The following is a 19492-nucleotide window of genomic DNA, read 5'->3' on the forward strand; positions in this document are numbered from 1 at the left end:
AGGATGAGCCTGCATGGACAAGCGCCCAAAAGGCTTCCCGTAAGAGGCTACATCTTACCCATCAGCTCTTAAACAAAAGTCTGTTGAAAATCTCTCTACTTCTCTCGTTTATCCTTTGCAGCCACAGTGACCAGCCATGATCATCTTTGCCCACTCAGCTGCATCAGCCTCCCAACTTGCTCCCACCTCCCCTCCCCAGCCCTCTCTAATACCTTCTCCACCATCGTTTTATGCACAACAAAGATCATGGTCTCGTCTAACCCTCTCATGGAACCCCATTGCTGTTAAGATAAAAGCCAACCTCTTCAGGCCCTGAAATGACTTGACCCCTACTATTTTTCTGACCTCCTTTCTTACAAGCCATTTTGTCTTATAAGTTCCAACCCATTGTCCTTTCAGTTACTAGAATTCCCAAAGTCCTCTCCTGCCCCAGGGCCCTCTCTCATACTGTTCTCCCTCCCTGTGAGGCTTTTATCCCATCTTCACCTGGCTAAGTCATCGTCAGGTATCCCCAGGTATCTCATCCTTAGAGTGACTTTCACTGATCTCCCAAACTGCAGTAGGCATTCTTTTTAATCTCTTTCACCAACCCCTCTTCTTTTCCTTTGTAATGCTTATCTCTCTTTAGTTACATAGGTATTTACTAAAAAGAGGTAGTAAAATACAGTAGTTAAGTGTCCTAACACCACATGGCCTCGGGCAAGTTATTTACCTCTTCTGCCTCAGTTTTTCCATCTGAAGAATGCAAAGAATAATAACAGTAACCTTCTCCTGTGGTTGTAGAAAGACTGAGTTGGTGTATTCAGAGCCCTCAGCACAGAGTCTGCCCAGAGCTCCTGGCTGAGATTGTGTAGGGAATTTGGGGCATTTATGCAAAATGACCACTGAGATGCCACCCAACTCAAAAATGGTACAAATGCCAATACCATTGTGGAACAAGCTTTGACGTTCTCTTCACAGCAGAGGTTAGCTTCACTAACCTTAAAAGTTACTTCCAAATCTGAGATTCTGTGGCTCTCTCTGTGTTCCAGGGACAAAAGGTGCCTGGCTGTGGGGGAACTTACATTCCCCAGGATTTTGTTTTTATACAGGGACAGGGCAGTGTAAATTCACACAACCTTTTGGAAAGCAGTTTGGCAGCATGTACCAAAAAAGACATAAAACATACAGACCTTTTGATCCAATAATTCAATTTCTGGGAATCTATCCTAAGGAAATAATCCTAAATAGGGATAAAGGCTTATGCACAAAACTTTCAATGTAATCTTATTTATACTAGGAAAAAACAGAAACAGCTTAATTGTCCCGTAATAGGAGAGAAGGGGGTTAAATAAATTATTGTACAACTACTTGATGGATATTGTTTGGCCATTAATGGCTCCAAAACATAACAGGGGAAAAACACCTATGATATAATATTAGGTTAAAGAAAAAGCACACAGCAACAAGTGTATAGGTACTATTACAAATCTTTGAACAGAAGACCTATGCATACACAGAGAGAACAAAAATAACAGAAAGAAAGAAACTAAAGTGGTAACAGTGGTATAGTTCTGAGAAACAGAACTATATAAATAATTATTTACTCTTGTTTTCCTACCTTTTCCTCCTGATATTTCGTGAGCGTATATTTAAAATAAAATACAAATAGTTCCATAGGACAGGTATAGAAAATACATGAGGTTAAAAAAAATAGCATATGTATTTTGATCAAAAAGTGTATATACTATGAATAGGAAGAAATATTAGAAGGAAATCACATACATATATACACACACACACAAACATACACACACACGGCCAAACAAAAACCAGACAAACCAAATCTGCGCCTAATCTTCTAGAATCCTACTATATTAGAATCCTTGCCAGTGGTGGGGTGGTTTTCTTACCTATCTTTGCCCAAGTGTGCTTCATTTTTGCTGCCTCCCATCCTTTCTCCAGATAGCAGTCCAAGAAATCTATCTATTAATAGGAGTCATATATGATTCTCGTCACTGGCAAACTCTTCACTGGCTTCTTAATGTCCTGAAGATAAAGTCTAAGTCCCCCAAGAAAGCTTTAGCCTCAATATCCACAGCTTCCACAATGGGCTCCACCCCCCATCCTTCTCCCTCCTCACTCCTCTCCAGCCTCCCCAGCTTTCTCATTCTCCAAGGTGCCTTGTTCTCTCTCAATGCCAGGCTTCCACTGAAACCATTAGCTCTCCATGAAAAAACTACTTATTCCATTCTGGCACTTATTTTCTCAGACACCTTACAGTCATCCTTCAGTTTTCAAGAAATTGCTTAGGAGTTCGGTCCCTAAGGAGAGTGTTTCTGATCACGTAGATGAGATTATCCTGAAAACACAGATCTAAAGTGCCTCCAAAGACATGCATTTCCTAGTCCCAACAAGAACGTAAACTCTAAACACTATTGAAAGAAAAAGGAATGCCTCTAACTTAAATCTGCTCCTCTCTGCACCAACAGAAATCAACATTTTTTGAGTTTGAATAGCACAAATGTGTCAGTCAACAAGATGCATTACTTCATCAAACTTTACAACAACCTTACTTCATTTGGACATTTTTAAAATTTCAATTTATGGAAGAGAACACTAAGGTTTCAGAGGGGTAATCCTCAGAGTCTTTTGCCCAAGGCAATTTGCCCAAGTCACATGGCTGGACAATGATGACTTTGTCCTTCAAAGTCAGCAGTCTTACTCCACAAAGAAATGTCAGTGGGAAGGGGGAAGACATGAAGATTTCTGCTAGTTTAGACTCTAGGGTAACATTCCATTGCTTTGTCTTTTTTTTTTTTTTTTTTTTTTTACCAAACCTCAGTGCTCAACTTTCCTCCCCAGCACACTATGAGTCATTGTTGGATTTCCCAGCTCTCTCTCCAATGTGATGGAGTCTGCTGAGGACAGTGTTTTGGCTGGAAGTGAATGTGTATGCAAGAGGCACCACCTGCCGCTAAATCTTTGCCTTTGTTGGGTCTAATATAGCTCTTGACCCTGAACTTGGCTCATGTCCTCAGGCACCCTCCCCACAAAATGCCTCACATGTTTTTAGCAATAAACAAAGCAGAGAACATGGGCCCCCCATTATCCGGATAAACGTTTAGAAACACCAAAATGTTCAAATAGACCGAGATGCCTGAAAAAAAAAAGATAGTTGAAGAGCTTTTTCTACTAAATAATAAATGAAGGTATTAGCACAATATTGTTATGATCACCACTATTTTTATGCCTGCATAAAGTCACGAAGACACTCCCAAAATTCTGTGGCTGGAGTGGTTTGCATCATTGAGTGGAGGCATTGCTTCCAGGTCTCTGGCCTTCGGATGGTTTTCAGGTGCAAACAAGAGGAGCATAGAGAACCCAGGACAGTCAATGGCACTTACCAAAGAACAGTAGCCAAAGGTCAATGGTAAGAGCAGCGGCAGCTATGTCAGCACTATTCACCCACTTCATATTTATGGAGCACCCACGAAGTGCTAGGCAACAGGGACTCATTTTCTGGGGATTATTTCAATTAATCTTTACAACAATCCAAGGATCCAAGTACTATCACTCTCCTCATCTTAAACCAAGAGCTTGGTTTGAAGGTCAGACAAATCTGGGTTTGAATGCCAGATCTATCACTCAGTAGCTGTGTGACCTTGGGCCAGTTCTCTCATTTAGAAACTTCAGTTTCCACATCTGTAATAAGGAGATAATAATACCTACTTCGCTAAGTGGTCAGGACTCACTGTAGGTAGCACATAGTAGATGGTTAATAAATATATAGATATAGATATTTAAAATTTGTGGTACAACCATACAATGGAATACTATTCAGCAATGAAAGAAACATGCAACATGAATGACTCTCAAAAACATTATGTTAAGTGAAAGAAGAGAGCCTCAAAAACCCACATATTGTAAGATTCTATTTATATGACACTCTGGAAAAGGCAAAATTACAGGACAGGTATATGACCAGAGGTTGCAGGCAGCTGGGGTGGAGGAGACTGACTACAAAGGAACATAAGGGAACATTTTGGAGGGAATGGAAATGCTCTGTATCTCTTTTTTAGTGGTGGTTACACAATTGCATACATTGGCCAAAAATCACAAAACTATTAATACCAAAAGGGTAAATTTTACATTTTAATAATTATACTCTAATAAACCTGTTTTTTTTAAAAAAAAAAAAAAAGGATATTGCTCAGATACGACAGCAAAGGAGCTTCTTAATCCAGATTCCTTGGGATTTGGCAGATTTTTTATCTCCAGTTCATTGACCTGAACATACGTAGTTGTTCTTTTCATATTTGCCTATCCGATAATTCATCCTACCTTCCCCAGGGCAGAATAAATCAAGAGGTGAGGGAGGAAAAGAGTGTACTTGGAAAATCCTTCCTCCTGAACACCAAAGGGTCAGGGAAAATGCGTTCTCATCTAATATCTACCCTAACCTAATATTATTTCATCTAATATTATTTCCTGTCCATTCAATACTAAATTTCCAAATAGCTCAGTGGGTACATGGAAATTCATTATCTACTTGATCTCTGTTTTTTAATATGTTTAAGACTTTCGATAATTTTTTTTTTTTTTTAAGACAGGGTCTTGCTTTGTCACCTAGGCTGGAGGGCAGTGGTGCAAACATGGCTCACTGCAGCTTCAACATCCTGGGCTCAAGCCATCCTCCCACCTCAGCCTTCTGAGAAGATGTGCCTATACATGCACTCCAGCAATGGCTGGCTTTTTTTTTTTTTTTTTTTTTTTTTGGTAGAGATGGGGTTTTGCCACATTGCCCAAGCTGGTCTCAAGCGATCTTCCCACCATAGGCCCCCAAAATGCTGGGATTACAGTCATGAGCCACCACGTCTGGCCAACTTTCTATAAGTTTTTAAGTTTTTTATGTTTTAAAATATGAGAAGTGATATTTTGGGCCAGGTAAAGTATTATGATCCGGGATAATGCTATATTGTTAATTCACATTTATCCACAAGCATGGATATTTATGTAGATTAAAACACTGGATTGTCTTCTACATGTGAAGTAGGAACCAGGTATCAGTGAAGGCTGTAGAGCAAAGACTCTTTTGGCCACCCTGCAGGGACCTGAGTTCCAGTTCTGGTTTAGCATAAATAGGTTATTTGGGCAAGTCACTTCTTACTGAATCTGGCTTTTTATCTGTGAAACAGGAAACTCAAGCAGATAACCTCTGAAATCCCTTCTCCTCTAACAGTGTGAAATTCCCAGTGCAATGTAAGAACTGTGAATTGAGATCCTGTCTTCCACTTTCAAAGCTGTATGTTCAGGGCCCAGCACAGTGCCTGGCACACACAGGGGTCAATGACATTTGTTCATTCCATGAGTCAGTGAATTGCCTTTTTTAAATATGCAAACTCCTTTTCTCATAAGAACCCACCTCTTTCCCTGCAATGAAAGCAGATTCAGTTTAGAAACCAAACTGAGTCGTTTCAGCTGGTTGAAGTCAGCTTGAAAAGCCAGGAAAGTGGCAGAAGGCACCACCTCTACCTGGTCAACAGCCTGGTTCATGAAGTCCCACTCACAGCCCTTCTGAGGAACCTACTGACCCCAGGATAAGGACCAGAACCTCCCGTGGCCAACAGAGCCCCGGCCTGGCCCAGGCACATCCTCCCTGCCTTTGCTCTCTCCCACTGGCCTCCACTCAGCATCATCCTCTTCCACCTCAGGGCCTTTGCATATGACATTCTCTCAGCCTGGATGTGTTTTCCTGCCCTTCTGCCAGGTTCATGCCTACCAGGTTCATGCCTAAAAGGTTTCCCCCTTTTAGGTCAGATGTCATTTCTTTAGGCAAGTTCTCTCTTATTCAGGCAAGTTCTTTAGGCAAGATTCAACTGGGTTGTACAGCTAAACACTCCACAATATCCTTTATTTTTTCCTTCAGAGCATTCTCCAAAACTTATTGAATTTATCAAATGGTATTAACTGTCCTTAATATGATATGAATAAGAAATAACCTCATTTTTCTTCCATCATTTGTTCTAGCCAAATTTTGTTGGATCTTTCTTCCCTGCCCTTTTATGACATCTCAGGCAAATTTCTTGGCTTTCTGGTAACTTCCAGTTACATGAACAATTTTATTAGTCAATTGTGACTCATTTTCAGATACTAAAAAGACAAATCTCAATAAAATTTTCTATTTTATATCCAATACAATACTTGTCCATCTCCATGGCTGTAGTTCAGGATATGCTACACCCTTTCACTCTTCCCCCATCTCCTGCCACTTCCTTTCACTTTCAGCTTCTCTTGAGTCAGGTCAGAGAGTAGAAGAATCAGGAAAAAAGTGACTGAATTATTTTTACTTAATAAGTGCTACTTGTATGATCGTCTCCTGGCTCCAATGTCTGCTGTGCACTCCAGGTAGCCAAATGCTGGCTCTTTCAGGGTGAAGGTGTTCCTTGGTTGATAGCTTGCAGTGCTCCCCCGCCAGCCTCAGATTCTATACTCAGTGATATACCCAGTGACTTCTTAGTGGCCTCCCCTCAACTAGGAGGACTCCTTGGCTCAGGAAGTCCCATCAAGATGGCCCAACTCAGCTGCCTTCCTCAGTACCATCTCCCTCTTGGGGAGTGCATATATTCTTGCCTCTCTAACAGCTGCCCCTGCACTGCTCTCCCTTCTCCACAACTCTACCTTGATGCCTCTCTTCAACCACTAATCCTTTCTGAATTTCCAGTTTTCTCTTATGTGGACTGAAAATGGCTGATGGTCACTGTCAGATCCGGCTGGATTTTAACAAGTTCTAAGTCAATGTATGAGCATTGGTTGCCTATCATTCTCTGCTTTGTGTTCTCAGCTGAAATTCCAAGTGGATGGGAATTCCCAGTTCATATCCTGTTAAGCATAGTTCTGTGATTATTTCATAAATATCTCTCTTCCCCACTAGATTTTGTCTCTACAAGGGCTCTTTGTTTGCTCTCTACTGAATACCCAGACCAAGCATTCAACATCTGACATATAGTAGCAACTAAATAAATATGTGATGAAGTAATAAATAAAAGAACAGGATGAGATATAAAGAAGACCAGATTTGTATCACTACAACTCCCTGGTTTGTAAGGACAAGCAGATAAGGCATCATTTGAGCAAGAGTAGATAAGGCAAAGATTCCTAGAGCCTGGCTGCCCATTGGAATCACCCATAGAGCTTTTAAAAAATATTAGTGCCTAACTTAATCTGCTGATATGCTCATTCAGTAGATCTAGTTAAGAGCCAGTGAGCTAAAGTGCATGGGAGTCCAAATTATGTGCTAGAAGGGTTCAGAAGAAGACAGGGTTGTACTTCCTTGAGAATATCAGGGAGACTTTCTGTAGAAAGTGATGCATACAGAAGATAAATGTGAACAGATGGAGAAAGAGGCATAGGGGAGACATGGTTGGTAATGGCTTGCAGCTACTGGAGATGATATAAGCAAGGCACTGAGGTTAGAAAGAGAAAATTCAATTCCTAACAGAACACAGGGCACTCATGGAGAGGAGGAATAAGAAACAGGGGGTATGCAACTGCAAGTTGTTTGGATGCAAAAACATGGTCTTTTAAAGTTAGCAACAACCTAGGGAGGAAATATGATAAGTGATTAGGTGTGTCAATTGTGGATCAGACTGTCTAAATTATTCATCTGTAGAAGGAGGATAATACAATTACTCACCTCAAGAGGTTATGATGAGGATTAAAGAAAGTGATGCTTGTCATGTCTTAGCACATTGTACATGCTCATTACGTATCAGCTAGAACCTTCTTTTTAAAATACTTCTACCACCTAGAAAAATGATGTGTGAGTGTGTGTGTATGTATATGTGTAGTGGTGAGCAGAGCTGGCTTATACCTGCCAGCAAGCACCAATTCTACAATTCTACATTCTATAACTTTCCAACTCTGCATTCAGTGAAGGTCAGATTGTCAGCTTGAAATTGACCATGTCGGTGGCATTCACTCCAAGAAAACTAACAAAAGCTACAAATCTGAACCTTCTTTTTGAGAGCTAGGTTAGCGGCAAACTGTTAGGTGCTCTGGGAACATTGATGGGTTTGGAATGGGATGGAACGAATTCAGTTGAAAAGTAAATAAAGGATATAGGGGTAAAAAAGAGCACAAGTTGAGAAAGGAAGATTATCTGCCTAGGAAAGACAAAATAAGACCCCGTCCTTGGGTTGAGTGGCAGGTAAAAATGGAATCTGACTTTTACTCTGAGCCAATACTTCCTTCAGCATATTTTTCTACCCATCACTTCACCACTGCTTCTAAGTGTGAAAATAACTGAGTGAAATAGACACTGACAAGCTTTATCAACATCTGAGGTTCTGAACACTCTCAGAGACATTTTCAAAGGTTCATTCTCTCTGGGAAAAAGAATGAGTTCAGAAAAACATAGATTACAATAAATTATCTGAGATGAAAATAATAAAGAAGAAAAAGAAAAAATCCAATTTTTATTGAAGAACAGAAAAAATACTGTAATACTTTAATGATACAAAAAAACCTTATGTTGTGTGGTAAGCAACATTAAAGAGAAATTAGAGAAGTTGTGAATGACACAGAAAAGAAAATATGAATATCCACAAATTGCATCAACACTTTAAGGCAGAAAAATAAGAATGCATCTATTTTTTATTGGTCTACAAATTCATCCACTTCTAAGTTCCCTGGCAGAGACTGGGCTACTCCAAAGAAGACATAATGGAAAAAGCCCACTTAAGAAGTTATCGCTTATAAACAAACAAATGAACATATTAAAAGGCTGTATCACCTGAAATTAAGCTTGTAAATGGGTGACATCAGACACCATCATCTGGTTCGAGAATATTAAGAACTATGAGAAACCCTGGAAATAATCAAGGACAACCATCTTATTTTGAAAATGAGAAAACAGACACAGAGACTTTATCTGATTAAAATCTGACTCTAACTTAGCAATAAGTTATGACTAGCTTCTATGCTCAAGACATTGTTTTGACCATCCTATGATGGTATTAAGATTTTGGAAAGCCAACAAATTCAAAGGACCATTTCCTCCAGTGTGGAGAGTGGATCCCAAAGGCAAAATTAAGCTGGTCAGAACGGGGAGCCCAGCAATCTCGTTGGTCAAGTGTATGGTCAACGTCCACTTCACTAACTCTGGAAACATTCCTTTCAATTAGAGTTCTCATTGCTTGAGAAGAATGAGAGGAAAAGAAAGATAAAAACAAGATTTTTTTCAGTCGTCTGATTTCCATAAATGACATCATAAATTATATATTGCCGTTGCCAAGGAAATATAAGAAATACATAGCAGAAGGAAACAAAGAAATTGATTGCACCATAGACGACTAGTCATATGCTTTGGAGAATCATTCTGCCTTTTGAGATGTTATGATCAGTTCTTTACAGGCACAAAGACATATTAGTTTTCTAAAAATACCCAATCATTTATCCATTCAGCAAAGAACAAAGAAAACAAAATCAGTGCAATTCTCATAACCCTCTTTCTTTGCACAGCACATAGAATGAGGGGCTATTTTCCTGCCATATTTACCAAGAATAGGGACAGTGTTCATTATTCCACAAGACACCATCCTAGGTCCAGAATCTAAAGGCTCTACCTCCAAAACTCTCAAATATAAAATGGCTTTTTTCTCTAAGTTAACAACTAATTTCCAGTCAGTGAGTAATTTTTTTCCTGAAACATTCACTCAGTGGAAAACAAATGAAGAGGGAAAAAATTAAGTAAACAAATCTGAAAAAGAGGCCACAACACACAGAGATGGAGAAGCTCTAAACTTACCACTGAAGGAAAGCAGCCACTTAAAGTTTATCCCAAACAAAACTGTAATTTTAACTGGTCCCCGAGTTGAGCCTCACTCGATGAATGACTTCCAGGGCCTTTGGCTCTTTGGGACTAAACGAGAAAATTATTTTTAGCACAACTATTTGGAAATCTTTGAGAACTTGGATCTGTTATTCTGTCTGGTACCAAAGCAAGTTTTTCACTGAGCTCTCATGAAAGATCCTCAGTCTCTTGTGGATTTAGAATCCTGCAGCAGCCCACCATCTAAGAGCAAGGTATGGTGTTTACTCTTTTTTTTAGAATTTTGGCAAATGTAGATGCAACGGCCTGTTCTCTTGACGGGAGCTTTTTAGCTTATTAAACAGATGGCTCTGTAGGAAGAATCCATAAAACTGAAGACCTAGCTTCAAGTCTCTGGACTGACACTAGCTTTCTAACCATAGACAAGTTGCGGGACTTCTCTGGACCTTGGTTCCCCAGCTAACCTACCACAAGATGGTTTTGGGGAGGATGATATGGGCTTAGCATTGCTCTCTAGGATATAAAATGTTTTGCAAATGTCAGGGTATTTTTTTAATCACTGTGCCATAAAGTAGTCAAAACTTTATCAATAATGAACTGTTGACAATAATAAATATTGATGAATTTTTTTTTCCTTCATTGAGCCTCTACTGTAGACGAGTCTCTGTCCTAGAGTTTGCATTTTAGTGGGGAAACAAGCAAGTCAATAGATAGCCATAACACAGTGCAATTGTGTGGCCTTGCAGGAACTTGAGTAGTGCCAGGAGGAGAAGGAGGTTAATTCATGGCAAACAGGAAAAGCAGTTCTGCAGAGGAAAATTGGAGCCCCCAAAGGCAAGGAACTGGTGAACAACAACGTAAAAGGAACTGAGGCATGAGCAGCTCAGGTCTCCATCCTGTCCCAATCACAGTGCCACTCCCAGTGCAACAAGAGAAGCACAGAGCCTGCTGTTGTGAAATCTCCACCTCTGCAGGCCAAGAAAATGTCCCGTTTTGGCTTTTCCGGGTTACCTAGTCTCTTCTTAATGATTTCCAGGCAAAGCACATTTTCAACTTGAATTAATTATCAAGTCCAGCCCTTTGTCATGAAGTAATATGTTATAGTTTCCCTCACATGATGTAGGGACAAACTCAAGTGTTTGAAGACAAAAGAACTCAGTACAAATTCTGGCTGCACCATTTCATGCCTGTGTGGACTTGAGCCCACAGAGTATCAATGTTCTTACTTGTAAAGTGAAGATAATAGCACTTACTTCATAACAAGTTGTGTGAGGATAAAGTAAAAGATGTCCTTAAAACACCTAGCACAGAAATAAGAATACTGGGCTCTCCCTGCATTCCAATTCATTTTTATTCAGTTTTTTAAATTATGGTAAAATATACATACCATAAAATTTACCATTTCAACCATTCTTATGTGTACAGTTCTGCAGCATTAAATACATTCATTTTGTTATGCAGTATCATCACCATCTCTCCAGGACTTCTTCATCTTCCCAAACTGAAACTCTCTATACCCATGAAACCATAAATTCCCCCATTGCCCTCTTTCCTTCTTCCTCCAACAGTGAGTATTCTACTTTCAGTCTTGATGAATGTGACTACTCTAGGAACTTTGTGTAAGAGGAATCACACAATATTTGTCCTTTTGTGACTGGCTTATTTCACATAATATAATGTCTTCAGGGTTCCTCCATGTTGTAGCATGTGTCAGTATCTCCTTTCTTTTTAAGGCTGAAGAAGATTCCATTGTACGTGTAGCCCAGGTTTTGTTTATCCATTCACCTTTCCATGGACACTTGGGTTGCTTCCACCTTTTGGCTATTGTGAATAATGCTGCAGACATGGCTATGCAAATATCTGTTTGTGTCCTTGCTGCTACGAACATGCATGTACAAATATTTGTTTGAGTCCCTGATTTTACTTCTTTTGGATATATGCCCCAAAGTGGAATTGCTATATCCTATGGTAATTCTCTTTAATTTTTTTGAGGAATCACTATACTGTTTTCCACAGGTGCTGCACCATTTTACATTCCCACCACCAACATATTTTATTTTTCCAAGAAAAAAATATACCTGGATTCTACTTACACTGGGGAAAAAATAGTATGCTATTTTACAAAGGGATCTCAATCTATGAACATGTTTTCCAGGATTTCAATCTTTGTACTGAGTTAATCAGTATTTCTCCAAGTATTTTCCGTGGCTAGTTTAGCTAGAACAAAGGGCTCCATGACTAAATAAATTCACAAAATACTATATACAACATTTCTGCCTCAAATATAAGCACATTAACATGGAGCTTCTTGAATCTAAAGTAACACAAATTAAATTTTTTAAATGTGTTTTAAAAACAAAAACCTGTTACTTTGTAATCCCTACAGAAAAATAGGACTGAGGATTATTTATCATTAGCATCCAGGACAGACATGTTCAAGATTAACAGTATTTCCAGGCTGGGCGTGGCAGCTCACTCTTGAAACCCCAGCACTTTGGGAGGGCGAGGTGGGCAGATCGCTTGAGTTTAGGAGTTCAAGACCAACCTGGGTAACTTGGTGAAACCTCATCTCTCCAAAAAATACAAAAGCCAAGTGTGGTGGCACACGCCTGTAGTCCCAGCTACTCATGAATTCAATTCAATGTTTTAAAGCATATTGCATGTGGAGTGACAGCTAAGGGGTACAGGTTTCTTTTTGGAGTTTTAAAATAGTCTTTAATTGGATTGTGATGTACATTGAGTTGTACACTTTGGCAAATTTTATGGTGTGCAAATTATATCTTTATAAAGCTGTTAAAAATTATTGTAATGTTTATGAAATTGTGACCCACGTGATTTATTCCCAGTCAAAATAACCAAGTTCACTGCAAGGCAGTGGGGGAGTGGGTAAAGACTGGATTATTCAATAAAAGGAGTTGAAAATATAAAGTAATATCCCTACCTCACACTTTTTATCAGAAAAATTCTGATGGAACAAATTTTTAAATGTGAAAAAATGAAACAAAAAAATTGAAAGAAAAGCACAAGGATTCTTTTCAGGACCTTAAAGTGGTGAAGGCCTTCTAAACCCAATAAATTGAAGCTCAAAAAATATTTTCATGGTAAAAATATTTTAAAATACATGAGGAAAGACAAAGGACAAACTGGGGGAAATTATTTGCTGCTCATGTCATAAGCTATTTGTAGATTAAGATAGATAGATAGATAGATTCATTGTACCATTGCTTATAATAGCAAAAGAAAGAAAATAGTCCAAATACCCATCAGTAGGAAACTGGTTAAATATTACAAACACATCTATATGATGGATTTTTTTTAGCCACTAAATAAAAAAGGACAAGACAGCTCTACACATATAGGTGTCAATACAGAAGCTATAAATACTCATATGGAAACTAAGTGAAAAGGCAACGTACAGAACATTGTATATGGGATGCCAACATGGGGAAGGAGGACACACAAGAAACTGGCAAAGGTGATCAGCTCTAGGGAGGGAACCTGGGTATCCAGAAGACTCAAAGGGAGGAGAAGAAATTGACTTATCGTTGCATACTCTTTTTTCTTTTGAATTTTATGAAACGTACATGTATTCCCTATACAAAAAAATTAATTTTAAAATATTTTTAAGCACCCTAGACTACATCAAATTAAAACAACTCAAGTTTTGTATTTGTATTTCTCGAACACTGCAAAAACGACACATAGACTCCAGGGAGATTTCTTCAAACCCCATTTCCCTCTTTCTTGTGTAATATTCTCATATTTCATAATTTCTCACCAGTTTCTTTCCCCCACAAAGCTCAAACCTCCCCACAAAATTCTCCTTTTTCTCCAGCCATGTTTTTTGGGTTAAGCCCTGCTGTAGGTGGTTGGACACATCAATGACTTCAACAAAGATCCCTGCCCTCATGTAGATTACATTCTATCAGGGAAAATGTAGATATAAAATAAAGATAGGAATTAGCTACTGAGTTAGAAGTCAAAAGTACAGTGGAGAATAGAAAAAATGTAGAGCAGATAAAAGGAAGGTCATGGGCAGAAGAAGGCAGATTGCAGTGTTAAGCATGGTGATAAGGGTTGAACTTAATGACAAGATGCCATTTGAGCAACGATGTGAAGAGGGAGATGAAGAAGTAGCTATATAGACATCTTGGTGAAGAGGGATTTAGACAATGTGAAGAGACACGTGAGACCCTAAGGCAGGGCATACCTAGTGTCTTTGAGGAGCACCAAGGAATCCAGTGTGACTGGAGCTGACAATGTGAGGAGAATAGAAGATGAAGTCAGGGAAATAAGGAGGGCCTTGTAGACCATCGCACCATGTAACATGAAGCTTTGGGCCCTTAAGTGCAATGAAGAACCAAACCGCGTGATCCCACTGTGATTTTTCCATTATAATGCACACCCCGTGGTCTTCTTGCATCAACTGAATCCCAGTACTTGACTGACCAGTCACCATCGTGCCACTAGCATGCATCAGGCACCACAACACATTGTTCCTCAATTCTTTTTGTTTTTTTAGACAGGGTCTGGCTCTGTTGCTCAGGCTGGAGTGCAGCAACACAGTCTCGGCTCACTGCAACTTCCACCTCCAGGATTCAAGTGATTCTCCTGCCTCAGCCTCTCGAGTAGCTGGAATTACAGGTGCACGCCACCATGCAGGGCTACTTTTTGTATTTTTAGTAGAGATGGGTTTCGCCGTATTGGCCAGGATAATCTTGAACTCTTGACTTCAAGTGATCCTCCAACCTCGGCCACCCAAAGTGCTGGGATTACAGGCGTGAGCCATAATGCCCAGCCTGTCCCTCAATTCTGATAAGGATTTTTATGGAATAATCACTTTGAGTGCCTTTTTTAAAGTTTTAATTGGGAATGCTTGAAGCATTTAGACTCCTATACAGGCGGTAGTATTCTTCCACACTTGTCATAAAAGCAATCTATTTATTCAGTGAATAAATCTGTTTACATTCTTTTAATTTATTCCTTCTTTGAGTGCCTTTTTGCCTGGCTATTGGCAATACTGAATATCGTTTCTTCCAATCACATCTTTAAAATTTCTGCTTCCTTTGCCCACCATCAACTAGACCCTTACCACACTCTTCTTCACAGACTGTTCCTGTGACTATTGGCGTAGTTGGGCTTTCACACCTGCATCACCATGTCTGAGAAGCCACTGTCCAAATCAACTTCTCTGCAGATGCTTTCAGGTCCCTCCTGAAAGCAACTCTGGCCTCAGCCTATAGCCTGGCACCCCATGTCTAGTTAAAAACCTCATTATGACTATCTTCTATGAACCTTTATTTTTTTGGTAGAGATGGGGTCTTGCTATGTTGCCCAGGCTCCTCTCAAATTCCTGGGCTCAAGTAATCCTTCCACCTCAGCCTCCCAATACACTGGGATTACAGACATGAGCCACCATACCCAGCCTTTTTTTTCTGGGGAGGGGGGTGACTTTATTGCTGTCCTGCTCCAACACCACAGCAAAATGGGCCCTGCATGCTCCAGGCCTGCATCATGTATCACCACAACAAAAACATGACCTACTTGAACACGTTCCCTCCCAGGATATGTATTAAAATTCTTTAAAGAAAACAGAATAGATTAATAACTTAAGTGATTAGGCACCAATAGCAATTTGAAAAATTAAATGTCCATTTTAAATGGTAACAAGACAAGAACTTAAGATTGGGTTTACTCTAGCCCATCTTCTCTTCCTGTCAAATAGCAACAATTCTATGGGAAATGATTCTAAATTTCAAGACACAAGTAGCGGACAAATAAGTGAGAACACATATCACCAGAAATCCAGGACAGCCTGAATCTCCAGGCGGCCTCCTCGGCAGGTAGCCCACCGTGATTCCAGGCCCCAAAGAGCTTGGCAAGTCCCAGAAAGGTGGCCCCCTGAGGAAGGGCTTTAAAGCTCCTGAGATCAGATTTGCTTCCCCCACATTTTAAAGATGAAGCCCCAGACAGGGCCACTTTCTCATTCCTTCTCAAAGTCTCCTCTAATCAGCCTTTCACAAGGGAGAGGGAACTGCTAATTTAATCAATGCATCTTGTTCTGACTGTGGCAGGGGGTGTGAACAGAATGTTCTTTCCATATATATTTTTTTCATCTGAAGCTCCTTTGGAAGGCCTGTATTGAATGCACTGGGCTTGTCAGAAAGTGCCTTAATCCCAGTTGAGCAATAGAAACAATAATTTTGGATTTGTGCTGTATGACAAGGGCATACAAAAATGTCTACCAGACAGGGCATGGCAAAAATGTTCTCCTTGCTTTTTTTTTTTTCAACTAGTAACACCGAGATTTAGTCAAAGTTACAGAGCCTGAGTTCGGATAAGTTGCTTTGGTTTTTCACTAATAAGATTTCTAGGAATCAGCTTACTTCAAAATCACATGTGCACACTGTGTTTTTCTTAGTTTGTCATTCCTATGCTCTGGCAAATTTCTGGGTCTAATTCCAAGATGTTGTAATTTCCCCATGGGTACCACAAAAGTGGTGATGTGTGCCTGGTCAATTTTCTTACATGGCTGTCAAAAAACAAAAGAAATTTCATCTGATTGCTTTCCCCACATTTTGTGATGATTTCCTTTGGGAGAGTATACACCAGGTCAAGCACTATATAGATTTCTTGTTAAAGCATGGGTCCAACCACCCAAACACAACTCATTTGCATGACCCCAGAACCACCTGTATATGTTCTTCCCTTTAAAAAACTGCTAATCCTAAGGACCATTTAGCCTAAAAAATCAGGTATCTCCAATCTATACCACTCTCCATCTCACCTTCAGCCTATATGCCAAAGTGCCATACTAATATATGACTCATCATTCTCAGCTTCTAGGCTTTGTGGGGGAGTAGGGTTGGGGCCCAAGTCCTATTAGATCAGAATTGAAGAGACCTGCTGCCTGCTTCACTTGGGGCACAGGCACCATGCATGGCTTAATTTCACACAGCTCTTTAATTGAGCCCCAGTGCTAACAGCTTAATGGGACACCACAACATTATATCCTGCAGATTTTAAATTAAAGTTTGAGACCCCCCCCCCCAGGACATGCACAGTACTCCAATTAACACTAATTGGCATTATACATGATTACCAAGTGAAAACCATGGTTTTCCTGAAAATGCCTCCTCTTTTCTCCAGCTTTAAATAGTCCATAAATTCTAAGAAAACAATCATGGGTGCATGCAAAGATTAGCTAGAATGATGTCCAGCATGATGTTTATATTGGGAGAACTCTGGAAGCAACCTAAATATCTATAATGGGGGTTCTGTACATAAAAGATAGTAGAGACAAAAGGAATTATTTTTTAATGTTACACATAATTTTGACATGAGAAAGTGTTCATGATACATTGTCAAGTGAAAGAAGTTAAGGAAGTGTAGAAATGGCATGGTATCACTTTCTCCATAGTATGGACAAAAGAGACTGGAAGGATATATATACTTCCAATGTATATATTTACCAATGTAAATCTCAAGGTGGTAAAAATAATGTTGATGTTTATCTTTTTCATTTCCAGGTCTAAATTTTTTTCTTTAAAAAATGCACTACTTTTGCAAAAAGAAAATGCCATTTTTAAGTCCATCATTGATTTCTGAAGAATAAATGCAGTGATTTATTTTGAAATGATTTTAACCAATTCTTCATCTGCACCAACTCCCGTGTAGGGCACTGAGGATTCTATGTCAATAATGTGTTAATAATTTTCAATGGAATTATGAAGGTAAACAGGGTTTTACATGTGTGGAAAGATGAACACTGGAGTGATTTGTTGCAAATGCACATTCTCATGTTCAAACTGATTCAATCATGCCAAACCACCCCCCTCCCAACACAGAAAGCTCATTTACGTCCGTGTGTTTCTCTTCCAGAGCCAAAGATGTTTGTCTTGCTCTATGTTACAAGTTTTGCCATTTGTGCCAGTGGACAACCCCGGGGTAATCAGTTGAAAGGAGAGAACTACTCCCCGAGGTATATCTGCAGCATTCCTGGCTTGCCTGGACCTCCAGGACCCCCTGGAGCAAATGGTTCCCCTGGGCCCCATGGTCGCATCGGCCTTCCAGGAAGAGATGGTAGAGACGGCAGGAAAGGAGAGAAAGGTGAAAAGGGAACTGCAGGTAATGAATGAGAAGTTGCATAAAACACCCTCCTTCACCCCCACCTTAAAACTGTTCCCCTTTCTTTGTTACTTTTTCTAATGGGAATTGCTCCTTAAACCCCTTCTGTACTTTCATTAATCATAACAATTTACTGAGCCCTTACTAGGCTTCAGATGCTTCCCTAAACTCTGTACCTGCATCCTTATTTTACTGCAATGACAACTCTTTCAGCTGAACGTTATCCCATCTTATAGATGAGAAAATTGAGCCACAGCATGATTAAATGAATTACTGAGAATGGACTGGGGTGGACGTGCACTGCTAGTAGCTGCCAGAGCTGGACTCAAACATCTGATGTCCAGAAGTACTGGGCTATTGCAGCCAGCAGGCAATGGCCGGATGTGCAAGCGCATGGATGGACAGACAGACAGATGGACAGAAGGGGAAATGGACAGACTAAGCAGAGGCAAAAACCAGGAGCCAGATGCACAGATGCCATCCTGCTCAGCACGAATATCCTGAACAAAGACACATAAAGGGCTTCTAAATTTTATTTTTCATAAATGAAGTGACAATAGCACTGTAAAGCCTACCTTTCTTAGCTCATCACTTTCCCACCTGACACGTAGCAGCTACAAAGTAGATTTTTACAGCTCTTTACAGCAACACAATTGCCCACTAGTCCTTCAGTAATTTTCACTTTGTTTCCCCCCAAAATAAGTTGGTCCGGGAAGCTTGCCAGATTCTGCAGTCCTTCAGAGTAAACCGAATTGAAATTCTAGACAGGCTGTGTTAACTCTAAAAGAGGAAGGGATTTGGAATCAATCTTTCAAGACAAGTTGCTGAGCATAAAAGTTGGGACAAAAGATAGGAAGGAAAAAATTCTATATATCTCCAATCATCACACCTGATTTACTGGAGTTCTGTAAAACAAAATCATAAAACATATTCAGATTATTGGATAATAATTCATTTCTGAATTTGCCATGTGGATAATATCTGGAAAATCAATTATCAAATTTAAGAACATTGCACAATAATAGATAAAGAACCTTTAGGGAAAGCTTCAACATCAGATAAGAAGCTTTAATTTGGAGCTAAAATGTAAGCTTTTAAAGACATCTATAAGGTAACACCTGTGAATATAAGTTACCACTGAGTCATAATTATGAATATTCTTGAAATCCTATAATAACACCAGGATTATAGTTATATATTGCTTTTAGTTTACTGGGTCTGGAAGCAATAATGTAGTGGCTATACAAACAAACATTGGAGTCAGAAAGACTTTGGCTCAAAGCTTAGCTCCTTCAATTACTAATCTAGTATCCTTGGCCACATATGCTCTTAGAGGCTCAGTTTCCTCATTTGTAAGTTCATGGTAATAAGGGTGATTGTTAAGTTTAACGGCAAGAGTACATGCAAAACCCTCCACAGGATAACTGCCATGTGATAAAAACTCAGTAAATGTTATAACTTATTAAATTCTGATCTGCAAATATGAGTCACAGCTAAATTTGTGACTAGCAAAACCATATAATAAACTAGACATTGGTAATTCGTTTCATGAGG

General features: G+C 39.5%; 1 protein-coding gene across 1 annotated transcript in view; it reads left to right on the forward strand.

Annotated features, from left to right (window-relative positions):
* C1QTNF7 (C1q and TNF related 7) overlaps window positions 1-19492 on the forward strand; it is a 70162-nt gene that overhangs the window by 42068 nt on the left and 8602 nt on the right. Inside the window, exon 2 of the mRNA XM_009239802.4 lies at window positions 17693-17938. Coding sequence (XP_009238077.1) covers window positions 17701-17938 — 238 coding nt within the window. The 5' untranslated portion in view covers window positions 17693-17700. The remainder of the gene's footprint in view (window positions 1-17692; window positions 17939-19492) is intronic.

Source organism: Pongo abelii, chromosome 3 (genome assembly GCF_028885655.2).
Source record: "Pongo abelii isolate AG06213 chromosome 3, NHGRI_mPonAbe1-v2.0_pri, whole genome shotgun sequence".
Classification (NCBI taxonomy): domain Eukaryota; kingdom Metazoa; phylum Chordata; class Mammalia; order Primates; family Hominidae; genus Pongo; species Pongo abelii.